The sequence below is a fragment of the Canis aureus genome, chromosome 19 (genome assembly GCF_053574225.1).
Source record: "Canis aureus isolate CA01 chromosome 19, VMU_Caureus_v.1.0, whole genome shotgun sequence".
Lineage (NCBI taxonomy): Eukaryota > Metazoa > Chordata > Mammalia > Carnivora > Canidae > Canis > Canis aureus.
The window spans coordinates 47,632,252-47,651,670 of NC_135629.1; the positions used below are offsets into that span (position 1 = coordinate 47,632,252).

Genomic DNA, 19,419 nt, shown 5'->3' on the forward strand with positions numbered 1-19,419 from the left:
AATGCTGAAAATTAACCAGAGCCTGTATCCTCTCTACGTCACGCAAGAGAGGTGACCAACAGCTGAAGATAGCAATTAGGGAGTAGCTCGGACTTAAAATTCAGGAAGGATTTGGAATCACAGAGATGGAGAGAAACATAGAGTGATTAACATGCTCAAAGGCAGGAAAGTCAGGTGGTTGTATATGGAATCAATAATAGTAATAACAGTAGTTGTAATTCTTATCACCAGTATTATTTTTTACCGCATTCTTGCTAATCGCCAGGGCTACACTGTGCCCTTGAAGCGCATAATCTTCCCTGAACCTCAAGCAGCTCTGAGGAGCGCTGACAGTCATCATGAGCAGCGAGTGGCAGAGGAACTGGCCCAGAGTGGGGACCCCCCACCCCAGGAAGTCCTCCAGGGCTGGGCTCAGCGCAGACCCGGAGCTCCTGCCCACCGGGCCACCTTCACTCTCTCCCCACTCAGGGATGGCTGCCACCTTGGGCCTAAACCACAGCTCTGTGTCTGAATTCATCCTCGTGGGCTTCTCCACCTTCCCGCCCCATCTCCTGCCTGCCTTCTTCCTGCTGTTCCTGCTCATGTACCTGTTCACGCTGCTGGGGAACCTGCTCATCATGGCCACTGTCTGGAGCGAGCGCGGCCTGCACACGCCCATGTACCTCTTCCTGTGCGCCCTGTCCATCTCCGAGATCCTCTACACCTTGGCCATCACCCCGCGCCTGCTGGCTGACCTGCTTTCCACCCGCCGCACCATCGCCTTTGCAGCCTGTACCAGCCAGATGTTCTTCTCTTTCACGTTCGGCTTCACCCACTCCTTCCTGCTCACGGTCATGGGCTACGACCGCTATGTGGCCATCTGCCACCCTCTGCGCTACAATGTGCTCATGAGCCCCCGTGGCTGCACCTACCTGGTGGCCTGGTCCTGGGCTGGTGGCTCGATCATAGGGCTGGTGGTGGCCACAGCTGTTTTCCACCTCACTTTCTGTGGACCCAATGAGATCCACCATTTTTTATGTCATGTGCCCCCTCTCTTGAAGCTGGCCTGTGGAACTGATGTACCAATAGTGGCCCTGGGCGTGGGGCTGGTGTGCATCACCGCCCTGCTGGGCTGCTTTCTCCTCATCCTCCTCTCCTATGCCTTTATCGTGGCTGCCATCTTGAGGATCCCCTCTGCTGAGGGAAGGCACAAAGCCTTCTCCACCTGTGCGTCCCACCTTATAGTGGTCATTGTGCACTATGGCTTTGCCTCTGTTATCTACCTCAAGCCCAAGGGTCTGCACTCCCAGGAAGGCAACACCTTGATGGCCATCACCTATACGGTCCTCACGCCCTTCCTCAGCCCCATCATCTTCAGTCTCAGGAATAAGGAGCTGAAGATCGCCATGAAGAAGACCTTCCTCAGTAAACTCTATCCCTCCAGCATCTAAGTGGCCAGTGTGGGGGTGGTCTTAGAATAAGGTAGAAGGATGACCATACCCTCATCTGTACAATGGGGTGAACAATGACTACCTAGTAAGATTGGTAAAAAGTGAACGAACAAGGGATGGTGGAAAGGGAGGTGTGCGGGGAGTGGGGGTGACTGGGTGACAAGCACTGAGGGGGCACTTGATGGGATGAGCACTGGGTGTTATGCTATATGTTGGCAAATTGAACACCAATAAAAAAAAAAGTTTTTGAAACAACACCCATGACATAGCAGGTGCTCAATAAATGTGAACTTTACTTCTTTTTTCTCCCTTGGTTTGTGTCTTGGATATTAGTTTTATTTATAATCAAACAGTTTTATCAAGATATAATCCACATGCCATATAATTTCATATAATTTGCCTGTTTAAAGTACACAATTCAGGTGGTCTTTAGTATATTCAGAGTTATGTGATCATCATCACAATCAATTTGAAACATTTTTGTCACCCAAAAAAGTAACCTCTACCCATTCAGTCCCCATTTCTTCCCCAACTCCCATAACCCCCAGCCCTAGGAAACCACTTTTTTTCTCAGAAAATATTGTTTAAAAATTTTTTAATTGAAGTATTGTTGCCACACGATGTTAGATTAGTTTCAATTATACAATATAGTGATTTGACCCCACACAATACTATTACAAATACCATTGACTACATTCCCTATGCTGTACGTTTCATCATTCCTGTGACTTACTCATTTCACTTTGCTTGTTCTGGATATTTCACATAAATGTAATTATACATCAGGTTGTCTTTTAGACTGAGTTCTTTCACTTAGAACAATGTGTTCAAGGTTCCATCATGTTGTAGATGTGTGAGGCCCATTCATTTTTATTGTCAAATACTATTCCATTGTATGGACATATTGTATTTCTTTTTTTTAAATTTAAATTCTAGTTAGTTAAGATTCAGTGTAATATTGGTTTCTGGAATAGAATTCAGAGGTTCATTGCTTAAATACGACACCCAGTGCCCATCACAAGTACGCTCCTTAATATTCATCACCTATCTAGCCCACTTCTCACTCACTTCCCTCCATCAACCTTCAGTTTGTTCTCCATCATTAAGAGTCTCTTATGGCAGTTTCCCTCTCTCCTTTATCCCCCCCTTCCATATGTTCATCTGTTTTGTTTCTTAAATTCCATATATGAGTGAAATCATATGGCATCAGTCTTTCTCTGAGTGATTTATTTTGCTTAGCACAATACCCTCTGGCTCCATCTACACAGTTACAAATAACAAGATTTCATTTTTTTTAAAGATTTATTTATTTATTCATTCATTCATGGTAGACATAGAGAGAGAGAGAGAGAGAGAGAGAGAGAGAGAGGCAGAGACACAGGCAGAGAGAGAAGCAGGCTCCACGAAGGGAGCCTGATGCGGGACCCGATCCTGGGATCATGCCCCGGGCCAAAGGCAGGCGCCGAACTGCTGAGCCACCCAGGGATTCCCCAAGATTTCATTTTTTTGATGGCTGAGTAATGATGTGATATATATATATATATATCCATTCATCACTCGATGGACATTGGGGCTCTCTCCATAGTTTGGCTATTGATAATGGGACATACTGTATTTCATCTGTCTATTACTGAACTTCTCAGTGTTTCTACTTTTTGCTATGTTGAATAATGCCACTAGAAACATTTTGAGTACACATTTGAGTACACATTTTTCTTGAATATATGGTTCCATACTGTTGCATGTATACTAAGGAGTGGATTTTTTGGATTCAAGGGTAACTTTATGTTTAATTTTTTTTTTTTTTTTTTTTTTTTGCAAACACACAAGGGTTTATTACAAGCTCGAGCTTGGGTCCAAGTATACCCAACACAGCGGAGCAGGGACTTGGACCCCGAGACTAAGAGGCGTAGCAGCTTTATAGGGACCAGTGGCCAATGGGATACGCAGAAAGTTGCACAGTCATGATGGTCCACACGCAGGTGGCCGATTGAATTACTTTTTACCCTAAAGTATCCATTTGAACTGGCCTATCATTTAAAGAAAGTTCCATACTCTTTTCCAAAGTGGCTGCACCCTTATATATCCCCACTAGCAGTGTAGTAGGGTTCAAATTTCTCCACATCTTTGCCAACATTTGTTATTACCTGTCCTGTATCTTAGTGGTAAGAAGTGGCATCTCATGGTAGTTTTGATTTGAATTTCTCTAATAAGTAATGATATTGTGCATCTCATCACATGCTTGTTGGCCATTTCTATGTGTTCTTGGAGAAGTGCTGTTGAAACATTTCACCAATTTTTTTAATAAATTTATTTTTTATTGGGGTTCAATTTACCAACATACAGAATAACACCCAGTGCTCATCCCGTCAAGTGCCCCCTCAGTGCCCTTCACCCATTCACCCCCACCACCCACCCTCCTCCCCTTCCACCACCCCTAGTTCGTTTCCCAGAGTTAGGAGTCTTCCATGTTCTGTCTCCCTTTCTGATATTTTCCACACATTTCTTCTGCCTTCCCTTATATTCCCTTTCACTATTATTTATATTCCCCAAATGAATGAGAACATACACTGTTTGTCCTTCTCCGATTGACTTACTTCACTCAGCATAATACCCTCCAGTTCCATCCATGTTGAAGCAAATGGTGGGTATTTGTCGTTTCTAATGGCTGAGTAATATTCCATTGTATACATAAACCACATCTTCTTTATCCATTCATCTTTCGATGGACACCGAGGCTCCTTCCATAGTTTGGCTATTGTGGACATTGCTGCTAGAAACATCGGGGTGCAGGTGTCCCGGCGTTTCATTGCATCTGTATCTTTGGGGTAAAACCCCAACAGTGCAATTGCTGGGTCATAGGGCAGGTCTATTTTTAACTCTTTGAGGAACCTCCACACAGTTTTCCAGAGTGGCTGCACCAGTTCACATTCCCACGAACAGTGTAAGAGGGTTCCCTTTTCTCCGCATCCTCTCCAACATTTGTGGTTTCCTGCCTTGTTAATTTTCCCCATTCTCACTGGTGTGAGGTGGTATCTCATTGTGGTTTTGATTTGTATTTCCCTGATGGCAAATTCCATGCTCATGGATTGGTAGAATTAATATTGTGAAAATGTCAATGTTACCCAGGGAAATTTACACGTTTAGTGCAATCCCTATCAAAATACCATGGACTTTCTTCAGAGAGTTAGAACAAATTATTTTAAGATTTGTGTGGAATCAGAAAAGACCCTGAATAGCCAGGGGAATTTTGAAAAAGAAAACCATAGCTGGGGGCATCACAATGCCAGATTTCAGGTTGTACTACAAAGCTGTGGTCATCAAGACAGTGTGGTACTGGCACAAAAACAGACACATAGATCAATGGAACAGAATAGAGAACCCAGAAGTGGACCCTCAACTTTATGGTCAACTAATATTCGATAAAGGAGGAAAGACTATCCACTGGAGGAAAGACAGTCTCTTCAATAAATGGTGCTGGGAAAATTGGACATCCACCTGCAGAAGAATGAAACTAGACCACTCTCTTGCACCATACACAAAGATAAACTCAAAATGGATGAAAGATCTAAATGTGAGACAAGATTCCATCAAAATCCTAGAGGAGAATAGAGGCAACACCCTTTTTGAACTCGGCCACAGTAACTTCTTGCAAGATACATCCACGAAGGCAAAAGAAACAAAAACAAAAGCAAAAATGAACTACTGGGACTTCATCAAGATAAGAAGATTTTGTGCAGCAAAGGATACAGTCAACAAAAGTAAAAGACAACCTACAGAATGAGAGAAGATATTTGCAAATGACGTATCAGATAAAGGGCTAGTTTCCAAGATCTATAAAGAACTTATTAAACTCAACACCAAAGAAACAAACAATCCAATAATGAAATGGGCAAAAGACATGAAGAGAAATCTCAGAGGAAGACATAGACATGGCCAACATGCACATGAGAAAATGCTCTGCATTTCACCAATTTTTTGTTTGTCTTTTTGCTAAGTTGAAATAATTCTTTATAGTTTCTAGTTACAAGGCCCTTATCAGATATGTGAGTCTCAAATATTATCTCACGTTCTATGAGTTGTCTTTTCACTCTCTTGCTGTTATTCTTTGCAGTACAGAAGATTTTAGTTCTGATGACATCCAATTTATGTATTGGATTCTTTTGTTGCTAATGGTTTGGGTGTAATGTGTAAGAAATGATTACTTAATCCAAGGTGATGGAGATTCCTAGCAATGTTTTCCTCTAAGAACATGATAGTTTTAGCTCTTACATTTAGGTCTTTGATGGATTTTGAATTAATTTTGGTACATAGCATGAACTAGGGATCACGCCTTGAGCTGAAGGCAGACACTCCGTCACTGAGCCACACAGGTGTCCCTGGATGATTTCTTTATGACATTTTTGAGCTCCTTATACTGAAGGCTGAAAATGATTGGGCTGAGAAAGGGGGTGAAGACTGTAGGTGGTGGCCATCAGAGTGTTACTGTCCATAGAAATGGGTCCACGGGCTGAAACTAGATAGTGGAGGCAAAAACATATTGCACAATGACCACAGTGAGGTGGGAGACACAAGAGGAGATGGTCTTATGCCTGCCCTCAGCAGACGAGATCCTCAATACCATGGAGGCAATGAGGCATAAACAGCCCATCAGAGCTGTGACACACACCAGGACCCCTCTCAAGGTGACAGATGATGTCTCCTTCCCACAGGCCAAGCATGAGGCTGGAAAAATGGTGGATCACATTAGACCCACAGAAGGTGAGGTGAAAACCTGTCACGGTCACCATCTTCCCCATGATTGAGCCACCAGCCCAACATCAGAACACACAATGGCACAGCCATAGGGACTCATGAGCATGTTGTGGTGCTCTGGGTGGCAGATGGCCACATGCTGATCATTGCCCATGGTTATGAACAGAAAGGAGTGTTATACGTCCTCACAGCACTTTGCCTTCATTTACTCATTCATATAGTCAAGAAATGTTTTTGAAGACTTATTTTATATGGAAATATTCTAGGTGCTGGGATCCAGCAATACCAAAGGCTAGATCTCTGTCCTCTCCTATCTATGCTATGGTCCACTGAGGGAAGCTGTCATATAACCAAGATGATAGCAGAGTGGTCACAGGTGTTTGGGGACAGCCTAGGGATCTGGAAAAGCTAAGTGTGGGTCACAGACACAACCTGGGATTAGGAGACTTTGAAACTGGTGGTGTCTGCAGGAAAATCTGGAGGGTGAGTAGGTATGCTTCAGGTGAGACAGGCAGGTGGAAGAGACATTTGCAGACAGGCGGGAGAGTAGAACAAAGGCTCAGGGTGACAGAGATATGGTGCATTTGGCACAATGGTATGTTCAGTGTGCCCCAGAGAGTGTAGGTGGTTGGGGGAGGTCTGTAATGTGAAGGCAGACAAGTAGGAAGGGCAAGAGCATGCAAGACCATTGTGTCCACTTGAGGAGTTTGTTCTAAGGGCCATGGGGACCCCCAAATTTTTTTTAAGATTTTATTTATTTATTCATGATAGAGAGAGAGAGAAGGAGAGGCAGAGACACAGGCAGAGGGAGAAGCAGGCTCCATGCAGGGAGCCCGACGCAGGACTCGATCCCAGGACTCCAGGATCACGCCCTGGGCCAAAGGCAGGCGCTAAACTGCTGAGCCACCAAGGGATCCCCCCTAAATGTTTTTTAAATGCATAGAAGAAAGATCTGTATTCCATTATATGAACATAGTCAAGAATGTTTCCTGGTGGGGCTTCCTGTGAATAGTGTTCTAATGACATATAGTACATGTCTTTTAGTAGATTAATACTTATGTGTTATGTTGGGACTGTAGTTAGCTGTGTAAATACCAACTCATAGGGCATACCTATGTTCAGCTTGAATAAATACCTCCACACGGTTTTCCAAAGTGTTTGTACCAAGAGGTACATTTTAGTCATAATCAGCATGGTCAGACTCCTGTTTGTAGAGACACCCCCTCCCCCGGTCTGGTGAGGGATGCAGGCTGCTGAGAGCAGATAAGGTGGGCAGATGCAGGAAGAGATGGGGAGAGGTGTTGGGGCACCCTGGATGGCATCCTGAGGTTGACTTCAGAGGTAGAATGAACAGTGTTGTTGACTGGACAGAGGGAGACAGGAAGTGAGCTGTGTCTACTTCTAACTCTCAAAACACCAAATGGGTGAGTTCTTTCCAAAGCAATGACCAAATCTCCAGCTACCCAGACACCACCTTGGTGTCCTATAATTCTGTTCAATACTGACACTTACTACCTCGAGATGCCAGTCGCAAGTATTGGGTGCCCAGGGTACTTGCACTTCTGTCTGAAATGGATACAAATGTGAGGATTTCCAAATTCCCCCTTTAAGTTTGGATACTTGACTAGAATGAGTTATAGAAATCAGGAAAATGCCACACTCACTCTCTCAGGTTTATTATGAAAGACACAACTCAGGAGCAGCCAAAAAGAGATGTATCCTGCAAGGTATAGAGGAAGGAGTGAGGACTCTCCATGCCCTCTCTGGACTTGCCACCCTCCTAGTACCTTCATGGGTTCATCAACTGCTAAGATCTCTGAATTCCATCATTCCGGAAGTTTTTATGGAGGTTAATACATGGACATGATTGATTAAATAATTGATTATCACTACTAGAGTATCAGTCTGTAACCCCTCTCTCGCCCCTGATGGTTCCAAGTCTCTAAACACTGCTTGGTAGCTCTGGTGAGCAGCCTCCTTCCTAAAATTATCCTGTGCTACCAGCCACCACCCAATTCACTAGCAATCAAAAGCCACTCTATAAAACATACTGAAAGGGATTTTAGGGGAAAGGAGAGAAAATGGGTGGGAAAAATTAGAGTAAAAAATTAGAGACAAAACATGAGAGACTCCTAATTCTGGGAAATGAACAAGGGGTGGTGGAAGGGGAGGTGGGCGGAGAGATGGGGTGACAGCGTGACAGGCACTGAGGGGGGCACTTACGAGATGAGCACTGGGTGTTAAACTATATGTTGGCAAATCAAATATATATATATATAACTGACCACAAGGAGGGGTGGGGCTGGCTAATTGGCCAGAAGACACTGAACACTTCCATTGACCAAAAGACACCACTCTCTGAGACCCAGCTCTAAACTGCCCTTATTGAATATAAACAATAGTGAAAGGGAATATAAGGGAAGGGAGAAGAAATGTGTGGGAAATATCAGAAAGGGAGACAGAACATAAAGACTCCTAACTCTGGAAAACGAACTAGGCGTGGTGGAAGGGGAGGAGGGCGGGGGGTGGGGGTGAATGGGTGACGGGCACTGAGGGGGGCACTTGACGGGATGAACACTGGGTGTTATTCTGTATGTTGGTAAATTGAACACCAATAAAAAATAAATTTATTAAAAAAATAAAATAAAAATAAACTGCCCTTATTGTGAGAAGCCTCCACCTGCTTTGACCCCAAGACAAGGCCCTGGATTCTCACTCTGGGATGCTCAGCTCCTGTGTTCCCTCTGACCCTGTCTTGACCCAAGGGGGACTAATCCAGCATCTAATCAATTCAGTCCTGTCTCCACAAGACTGGGAGTCCCTAGTCCCTAGTCCTCTGGGCAGAGAAAGATAGCAGGGAGCCTTGGTTGTGTTGGAGTGTTGGAGGAAGGTGTACAGGCAGCAGGCCCTGGAGGGCTTGTGATGATCCTTCTTGCCTCTCCAGACCCTGAGGGCAGCCCTTGCAGGTTGGTGTCCCAGGGAGCCCCTGGGGAGCAGCCTGCTGGGAAGCTACAGCCAGGTTAAAGCACACAGCATCAGTTCTAGGAGCCCTGAGGTCTGGCCCCACACCTGCCCCTGTGTGCTGCTGACAGCATCAGGCAGGAGAGCTTTTCTATTCTTCCCTGCTGGCTACTTCCTGGAGGAGGCAGCCCAGGCTGAGGGGGACCAGGAGGAACAGGGTAGGTTGTAATATTTGACAGTTGTGGGGAGCAAGGCCAAGAAAGGATGGGGACAGGACTGGGAGAAGACTCATAGGACAGGCTCTCAGCCTCGGACAATTTTTGGGAGTCTTTTAGGTTGTTCTTGGATTCTTCACCCAGCCTAGTGTCCTTACTGCTTCTAAATCAGCATTGGGTATTATGCTGAGTGAAGTCAATCGGAGAAGGACAAACATTATACGTTCTCATTCATTTGGAGAATATAAATAATAGTGAAAGGGAATATAAGGGAAGGGAGAAGAAGTGTGTAGGAAATATCAGAAAAGGAGACAGAACATAAAGACTCCTAACTCTGGGAAACGAACTAGGGGTGGTGGAAGGGGAGGAGGGCGGGGGGTGGGGGTGAATGGTTGACGGGCACTGAGGGGGGCACTTGACGGGATGAGCACTGGGTGTTATTCTGTATGTTGGTAAATTGAACACCAATAAAAAATAAATTTATTAAAAAATAAAATAAAATAAAATAAAATAAAATAAAATAAAATAAAATAAATAAAATAAAATAATAAATGACCAAAAAATAAATCAGCATTCTTGTTTGGGGCTGAATTGCCCTCTCCCTCCTGAAATGTTTCTATATGCCTGGAGGAACTTTTGGTTGTGACAGCTTATGGAGAGGGAAGAAATGCTCCTGGCATCTAGTGGGTTGAGCCCTGGGTGGCTGCTAAAAGTTGTCCAATCTGGTATTCTTGTGGTGCATTTGTCCTAATTGGTGAACAAATATTGATTCGTTATTATTAACTTGGCTCACAGGTTACATTAGGGTTCACTCTCTTTGTTGCACATTCTATGAGTTTTGTCAGATGTAGAATGACATGTATGCACGATTACAATATCATCCAGAATAGTTTCAGGTGCTGTATTTTTCATGTGCCTAAGTAGAATTATGCTACAGTGTTCATGTGCTTTTGCTTCATTCACTCAAGACCGTTTTACAGGTTTATTTATGCTGCTGTGGGTGCATTGAACTGCTGCCAGGGCTCCAGGGTTTGCTCCAGCCCATGTGACCTGCCATCTTCCCAGTTATGGTGCCCAAGCAGGCTTGTCCATTTCTCCACTACAGGCAAATTTACAGAACCATCCTCTGATAGGTCCCTTGTGACAGATGTGAGCAATGGAGATAGATGCTGGAGCCCTGGGCTGGTGCACTTAGCAGATGAACTGTTAATTTTCCCCACCTGGCTCTCACAGGCAGTGCACAAATATTGCTTTCTCCCCAGATCCTGATCAGCACTGGGCACTTTCTAATTTGGGGCACTGAATAGGTTACACTGAATTCCCACTGCATTTCCCTTTCTTTCTCTCATTCCTTTCCTCCCGCTCTTTTTTTTCTATTTCTTTTTCTTTTTAATAAATTTATTTTTTATTGCTGTTCAATTTGTCAACATACAGAATAACACCCGGTGCTCATCCTGTCAAGTGCCCCCCTCAGTGCCCGCCACCCAGTCACCCCTACCACCCACCCACTTCCCCTTCCACCCCTCCCCCCAGTTCGTTTCCCAGAGTTAGGAGTCTTTCATGTTCTGTCTCCCTTTCTGATATTTACCACTTATTTTTTCTCCTTTCCCCTTTATTCCCTTTCACTATTTTTTTTATTGGTGTTCAATCTGCCAACATACAGAATAACACCCAGTGCTCATCCCGTCAAATGCCCCCCTCAGTGCCCGCCACCCAGTCACCCCCACCCCCCGCCCTTCTCCCCTTCCACCACCCCAAGTTCATTTCCCAGAGTTAGGAGTCTTCCGTGTTCTGTCTCCCTTTCTGATATTTCCTATCCATTTCTTCTCCCTTCCCCTCTATTTCCTTTCACTATTATTTATATTCCCCAAATGAATGAGACCATATAATGTTTGTCCTTCTCCGATTGACTTATTTCACTCAGCATAATACCTTCCAGTTCCATCCACGTCAAAGCAAATGGTGGGTATTTGTCATTTCTAATGGCTGAGTAATGTTCCATTGCATACATAAACCACATGTTCTTTATCCATTCATCTTTCGATGGACACCAAGGCTCTTTGTCAATGTTACCCAGGGCAATTTATACGTTTAATGCAATCCCTATCAAAATACCATGGACTTTCTTCAGAGAGTTGGAACAAATTATTTTAAGATTTGTGTGGAATCAGAAAAGACCCTGAATAGCCAGGGGAATTTTAACAAAGAAAACCATAGCTGAGGGCATCACAATGCCAGATTTCAGGTTGTACTACAAAGCTGTGGTCATCAAGACAGTGTGGTACTGGCACAAAAACAGACACATAGATCAATGGAACAGAATAGAGAACCCAGAAATGGGCTGTCAACTCTATGGTCAACTAATATTCGACAAAGGAGGAAAGACTATCCACTGGAAAAAAGACAGTCTCTTCAATAAATGGTGTGGGGACAATTGGACAGCCACATGCAGAAGAATGAAACTAGACCACTCTCTTGCACCATACACAAAGATAAACTCAAAATGGATGAAAGATCTCAATGTGAGACAAGATTCCATCAAAATCCTAGAGGAGAACACAGGCAACACTCTTTTTGAACTCGGCCACAGCAACTTCTTGCAAGATACATCCATGAAGGCAAAAGAAACAAAAGCAAAAATGAGCTGTTGGGACTTCATCAAGATAAGAAGCTTTTGCATAGCAAAGGATACAGTCAACAAAACTAAAAGACAACCTACAGAATGAGAGAAGATATTTGCAAATGACGTATCAGATAAAGGGCTAGTTTCCAAGATCTATAAGGAACTTATTAAACTCAACAGCAAAGAAACAAATAATCCAATCATGAAATGGGCAAAAGAAATGAGCAGAAATCTCACAGAGGAAGACATAGACATGGCCAACATGCACATGAGAAAATGCTCTGCATCACTTGCCATCAGGGAAATACAAATCAAAATCACCATGAGACACTCCCTCATACCAGTGAGAATGGGGAAAATTAACAAGGCAGGAAACCACAAATGTTGGAGAGGATGCGGAGAAAAGGGAACCCTCTTACACTGTTGGTGGGAATGTGAACTGGTGCAGCCACTCTGGAAAACTGTGTGGAGGTTCCTCAAAGAGTTAAAAATAGATCTGCCCTACGACCCAGCAATTGCACTTTTTTTTTCTTTTTAGTGTGTTTTCTTTTGCCTGTGCTACACCCTCTGTGAGTTCTCTGCTCACACCTTTGCTCATTTCTGTATTGAGCTTCCTACTTGTAGAGGTAACTGGCTTCTTCTACATCACATTCCCTGGTCAATTGTGGACCATTAAAATGATCTTTCCCCACCTTTCCATCTCCTGTTAACTGGATCCAGGATATCTTTTGTTGAACAAAACTCTTTGTGTTGGTGTTTTTGTTCCTTCACAATCAACCAGTGTTTGTGCTTCTTAAATTTAAGATGTCGTCTCCACTCCTAGGTCATCAAAATGATTCTCCTACACCTTCTTCTCCTATTAACTTTTCAATCCTATTTCAAATTCATTCTTGAATCCTGGAATCCCTGTTTGTGTGTGGTCTTAGACAGAAGTTCAGATTGACTTTGCTTCATGAAAGGACCAGTTTTCCCACCACAAACTCCTAGACAGTCCACCTTTTCCCTTTGATCTGTGCTCCCACCTTTATCACATGTTAAGCTGTGAATCATGCAGGGATATTTTCTGAGGTATCCAATCAATTTGATCAGTGTCTTTGTTCCAGGGTCACACTTAAAGATGACTATGATGTGTATTATACACATTATGTGTATAATAGGTCTGCATGCATACCATATCATTTCTTTCCTATTGATTCCATTTTTAGAAGAGTAGTATAGTTTTGCACTGACCTTATTTTTCTGAAGGACAAGCATAAGGAGGGCACGCGATGACACTCGGTGTTATACTATATGCGGCATATTGAAATTTAATTTAAAAATAAATAAACAAGAAAAAAGGAATTTAAGGAAACTTTTATGAAATGTACAGTTGATTCCCTGAAACTATAAATGTAGTTGACTGATGATATAATTTGAGGAAGAAGTGTCATCATTACCATATTTACTGATGCCAGCTGAGAGTATAGATTTTTCTCCATGTATTCAAATCTACTTATATTTTTAATAATGGTAAAAATTTCTGAATTTGTAGGTATTGCATGTGATTGAATCCTATATATTTTACAACAGAGGCTTCCTAAGTGTGATGGACAACTCTAGGGCCACAGAGACCCTTTCTGGGGACCATCAACTCCTCAGTTTTCCAATGAAGGTGAGGATATATTCCTCAAATGCTTAGAGTAAAACCACAAATTGCCACAGGGTGAATGAAGGAATAGATAAACTCTGTCTCGTGTCCCATCCAGTCAGCTTGACTGTATCCAAAACTGAATATTTTTACAGAATCTCAGTGTTAATTTCAAAGATGATAAACATGGGGAGTGAATAATGCACCCATACAAAAGTCCATTAGAGGCTCAAATTTTCTTGAGTACAAAGAAATCGCCGGACCAAGCGCTTGAGAATTGTTTCTTTCTACTTGGTGTCACTGTTGGGAATGGTATCTTACTTTATACTTAAAATTCATATTCTGAATGATTACTACTGTTGTAATTCTATGAGAAATAACTGGTTTTTGGAAGTGGATCTAATATTTGCAGCTCTGTGCTCTCTCTTGCTGTGATGTCTTATGTCTTTATTCTTTTCCTTTTCTGGATGGATGAGAGGGTCTCTTCCCTTCCAATGGTTACATACCTTCTTTCTTTTTTCTTTCCATATAGCACTGCTCACAGCTTTCAGTTCCATGCTAAAGAACAGTAGAAACAGTGAGTACCCTTGTCATTCACCCAGCCCAGTCCTAACACAATGCATCTAATATTTACCCATTTCACATATTTCCTATTGTTCAAACACAATATTGTTATATAGATTCATGATCTTTCTGCCGGTCCCCTCATTCCCTCTGTGATCTCAGCAGATGCAGCATCCGTGGCTGGCCAGAACTATAGCATCGTGTCTGAATTCATCCTCGTGGGCTTCTCCACCTTCCCACAGCATCTCCTGCCTGCCTTCTTTCTGTTCTACTTGCTGATGTACCTGTTCACGCTGTTGGGGAACCTGCTCATCATGGCTACTATCTGGAGTGAGCACAGCCTGCACACACCCATGTACCTCTTCCTGTGTGCCCTGTCCACCTCTGAGATTCTGTTCACTGTTGCCGTCACCCCCCGCATGCTGGTTGACATGCTTTCCAGCCACCGTTCCATCACCTTTGTGGCCTGTGCCACCCAGATGTTCTTTTCCTTCACATTTGGCTTCACCCATTCCTTCTTGCTTATGATCATGGGTTATGACCGCTATGTGGCCATCTGCCACCCCCTGCGATACTACATGCTCATGAGCATCCGCACCTGTGCCCGTTTGGTGTCCTGGACCTGGGCTGGTGGCTCAGTCATGGGGATGATGGTGACTCTGATAGTTTTTCACCTCACCTTCTGTGGATCTAATGTGATCCACCATTTTGTCTGCCATGTGTTTTCCCTCTTAAAGTTGGCTTGCGGGAATGAGAATTCGTCTGTCACCTTGGGTGTGATCCTCATGTGTGTCTCAGCTCTGATGGGCTGTTTATTCCTCATCATCCTCTCCTACATCTTCATTGTGGCCGCCATATTGAGGATCCCCTCTGTTGAGGGAAGGCACAAGACCTTTTCAACCTGTGTGTCTCACCTCACTATTGTTATTGTGCACTACAGTTTTGCCTCCATTATCTACCTCAAGCCCAAGGGCTCTCATTCTATGGACAGTAACACTCTGATGGCCACCACCTATACAGTCTTCACCCCGTTTCTCAGCCCAATCATTTTTAGCCTCAGGAATAAGGAGCTCAAAAATGCCATAAAGAAAAGCTTCCAGAGAAAATTCAGTCCCCTAAACTCCTGATAGCCAGTTTGGTGGTGAGGAATATGATAGAATGGCTGGTGATAATAAAGTCTACTCCCATGGACTTTGAAAATATAGGTATTGTTGGATGCATGCAGGTGTTGGGGATATGCTAGGTATTTGTTTTTCTCCAATTTGTTTTCCTCTTTCTTGCGTAAGATCTAGTGATCATAATCTCTTAAGATCCCATGTGATGATCTGCATCCCATACCTGTGTCTAAGACTGTGCTATCTACCTATGGGCCAGAAAGGAGCATCACATGAATGTGTATGGCCACTGATCCCAATCATTCTACCTGATTGGAGAAGCAAGAGAAGACTTTGCCTCCTTCACCATAAGATAAACAGAAATAAGCATAATAAATGCCACCTGCATTGGGGCTTTTCTTTCAGGCATTTCCAGTGTTTCATAATTACCCTTTAATATGAAAATGTACAACAAGTAAATAAATTATTTGTCTCCAGGAAGGTAGTTGACTCTGTCTAGTTCCTTCTGTCTTTGGATGTGATAGACCCTAAGAGAATGTTTCTGTTGATCTGAGTTGAGTGAAGGATGTCAGAATATGAAGCGAAGAGAAAGAGAGAGAAAGGGATTGGAGGGGGCAAGTATAGGGCAGGAGAGGGTTCAATGTTAGGATACGAAAACAGAGAATGTTAAAAGTGTGTTGCTATCTGACATCTTCTGGAAATGCTTTTCCTTTTTTCCTCTTTCTTCCCATTACTTTCAGTAAACATTAATTTCTCATTCCTGTGTTTTACTTGAATCTATATGGGGGATGTGTTGGAGGGCACAGTGCTATCTCAAGATAGCATAAAAAGTAGTCAGGGTATGCGTACCCTGTTTAATAGATGAGAAATGTTGGTGGATGTTACACATGAATGAAGGAGTCACATGCAACTTTAGATCTGTCTGAGTCCCATGCTGGAGTTCAGCAACCCACATGTCTGAACATCCAAGAAGAGGGCCTTCCATTGGTGTAGGGTCATACTCTAAGGTGTGGCCAGATATTTGGGCTGCAGGCAGAAAATATTTTATTGTAATAAATGTAAGAATGGCTATCACATATGAGTGCTTGCTGTTTACCAAATGCTGTGGGAAAGATATCCTGTGTATTCATTCACTCTTCTAAGATTCAAAATAAACTATTATTTTTGCACATTTAGATATGACCCACATCTATTACTATCCACATTTTTGAAATGCAGAAAATGCAAACCTGAGAGATTATTTGTCCGCAGCCACACAGCCCTGAAGTGCTGAAGCAGGAATCTATTACAATCTGCATTTGTGTGCAGTTGGTGATCAGGAATGCACCTCTCTCAAGCGCCTGCAGAGAGAAATATGGTTGTTACTGAGAGGAGAGGGTTGTCATTAGAAGGAATAGACAACTTTCGGGGAAGAGGGCAGGTACAGCCTGTGCACACAGCGGTTTCACACAGCCAGGGAGAAACATTGACTCCAGAGGAGTTACAGAGACACTTTGTCACATCAACACTGACATTGAGACCCTGGGGTTCCATTTCATTATTTTACAATTATTTGTGTTAATGACTCATGCCAATCCGTCCTACCTGAGATGCCCTTATCCAGAACCTGTGACCATGTTCCCTTCCCTGGCCAAAGGGACTGCAAGCAGATGAGATGCAGTTCAGGATCTGAGACGGGAGGTTACCCTGGATCACCCAGATGGGCTTGCTATGATTGCAAGTGTCCTTATAAAAGGAGGCAGGAAGGATCAGACACAGAGAAATAGAGGTTGTGAACACTGAAAGGAGGGATTGCAGTAGCTGAGGTGGGAACCTTGAGCCAAGGAATGCCTGCTGACTCTCCCAGCTGGGAAAGCAGGAGACAAATTCTCCCCTGGATCCTCCAAAGGATGCAGCCCTGCTCACACATTGACTCACACCTGGTGACCCTGACTTTGGCTTCTGGCCAAAGTGGTTTATGTGCTTTGTTACAGCAGCCCTAGAAAACTGACTCCTGAAATGGCATCCTGTCATTATATGTATGTGGTTTCATGATGAAATTCATTTCAAGCCAGATTCTTAGGCCATTCTTCTTTATGGAGAAGACTTAGGGCATTGAGATTGCTCAAGAGAAGGGCTGAGTATCTTTGGAAATCTGTTAGCAGAGGTGAAGGAGTCCCAACAGCCCAGCTGCAGGATTTGCTCATTGGTAGCAAGGTCCTCCAGTGTATAGCTGCAGGGTACCCAGCCCAGGGCCTGGAGAGCCCATCCTTTTCATGTACTTATGACTCATATATGCTGAGACCTTCACTTCTATGGAATATGTGGCAAGTTGCTAAGTTTGACAGGAGGGAAAAAATGTAAAATCACAGCTCTTGACACTCTTAAAGCATTTTGCAGCCTTCACATGGTACTCTAGTCCCCCGTAAATCTCCCCATTAGATTGTAAGCTCCTCAGGGGCAAGGACTCTGTCTTGCTTACCATTGTAGCCTACTATGCTACTATGCTTGTTCTAATGCTATTACAATATATTACATATTATACTATGCTATAATTGTATTGTTCCACTATATAAAATGTGATATATATTAAGTTATATATAGTATGTATTATATACTATAATACTATATATAGTATATGTAACATATAATATACCATATTAATATGGTACATATGTTAAAAAGGCATATAATATATAATATACTGCATATATTTTATATATGCTATGATATAAATTATATATCAATATACAAATATAATTAATATCATTCTATAGCACAATTATATTATAATAGTGATAAATATATAATAATATATTGTTATATATGAAAATATTATGTGTATAACCCCCAGTGCCCGTCACCCATTCACTAACAGGCCAACATCTATACAAATTTTAAAGGCATATAACCTTCAGAAGATCAGTTCTAGCAACTTATCTTGTATACAGTTACATTGTACATGAAGAAGTATGTAGAATATGTTAAAAAATGCAGGTCACTGGCTCACTAGCGGGTCTATGAAATAAATTTAGTGGATTCGGACCATAAGTTTTTAGAAAAATGAAACAGAACAGAATAGAATAGGAAGTATTAGAGTGCATTACATATAGCGAGGGTAAGAAGGGCTTTATTATTACATACATGTATATTATTACATATTATATTTGATAATCATTTATTATATTGAATTTTTATAAAACATAGAGTTTTATTTATTTATTTATTATTAATATTATTTTGAATCCTTGCAGGGAGCCTGTTTCTTCCTCTGCCTGTGTCTCTGCCTCTCTCTGTGTGTCTCTCATGAATAAATAAATAAAATCTTAAAAAGAAAAAGAAATCATCCGGAGAAAATTCAATCCCCTAATCTCCTGACAGCTGGAGGTAATACAATGGTGAGGAAATATGACAAAACTGCTGTGTCCCTAGAACTGTTCTATGGGTTTCAAGTATATGAAAACAGACACATCCACAGGAGATGGATGCATGCCTGATATTTGTTTTTCTCCAATTAGTTTGCCCTCCTTGCATGGGATCTAGTGGTTCTGATCTCTTGTTCTTGACCCCGTGTGATGAAGTCCATCCTATTAGCTGCATCACAGAACATATTATCTACCTGGGGACTGGAGGGCACCATCATGTGGGTGTGTCTTGTTAATGATGCACAGGGTTCCTCTTGAATGGGCAAACAATGGAAGACTTTCCTCTCTTCCACCATAAGGATAAACAAAAATAGCATAATATTAAATGCCACATTGGCCCTTTTCTTATCAACCACTGTATCCAGGATTTCATAGTATTGTGTTTTAAATTATAATAAAGTATTTGTCTCATAGACCATGGTTTATTCTTTATAATTCCTCCCTGCTTTGAGAGATAGACCCTAAGGGAGGTTTTCTATGTTAAGAGTTTAGAAGGTGAAGGAGAGAGAGAGAAAGAGAACTAGTGGGATGGAGTCCTTTTAATTGATACGACAGAAACTGCATACATTTGGATATGGGGCAAAACCTGGGAAAGGAATGAAGAAGGACAAGGAGGTTGGTAACAGGGCAATTTTCACAAAGGAAAGGGAAGAGTCAATGAGAGAGGAAGGGATGAGAGATAGAAGGATAGAGACAGAAATGACAGCTGGAAGGGAGAAGGGGTT

General features: G+C 42.6%; 2 protein-coding genes and 1 pseudogene across 2 annotated transcripts; 2 read left to right on the top strand and 1 right to left on the bottom strand.

Annotated features, from left to right (window-relative positions):
* Positions 1 to 470: 470 nt before the first annotated feature.
* On the top strand, positions 471 to 1,538 carry LOC144289305 (olfactory receptor 10H2-like). The gene has a single exon (XM_077857466.1). It carries the CDS (start codon positions 471 to 473, stop codon positions 1,428 to 1,430), a length of 960 nt encoding a protein of 319 aa, XP_077713592.1. The 3' UTR covers positions 1,431 to 1,538.
* Positions 1,539 to 5,787: 4,249 nt separating this feature from the next.
* LOC144291105 (olfactory receptor 10H3-like) lies at positions 5,788 to 6,354 on the bottom strand (annotated as a pseudogene).
* An 8,003-nt stretch (positions 6,355 to 14,357) lies between these two features.
* Positions 14,358 to 15,302, top strand: LOC144289306 (olfactory receptor 10H3-like). The gene has a single exon (XM_077857467.1). It carries the CDS (start codon positions 14,454 to 14,456, stop codon positions 15,300 to 15,302), a length of 849 nt encoding a protein of 282 aa, XP_077713593.1. The 5' UTR covers positions 14,358 to 14,453.
* Positions 15,303 to 19,419: the final 4,117 nt, after the last annotated feature.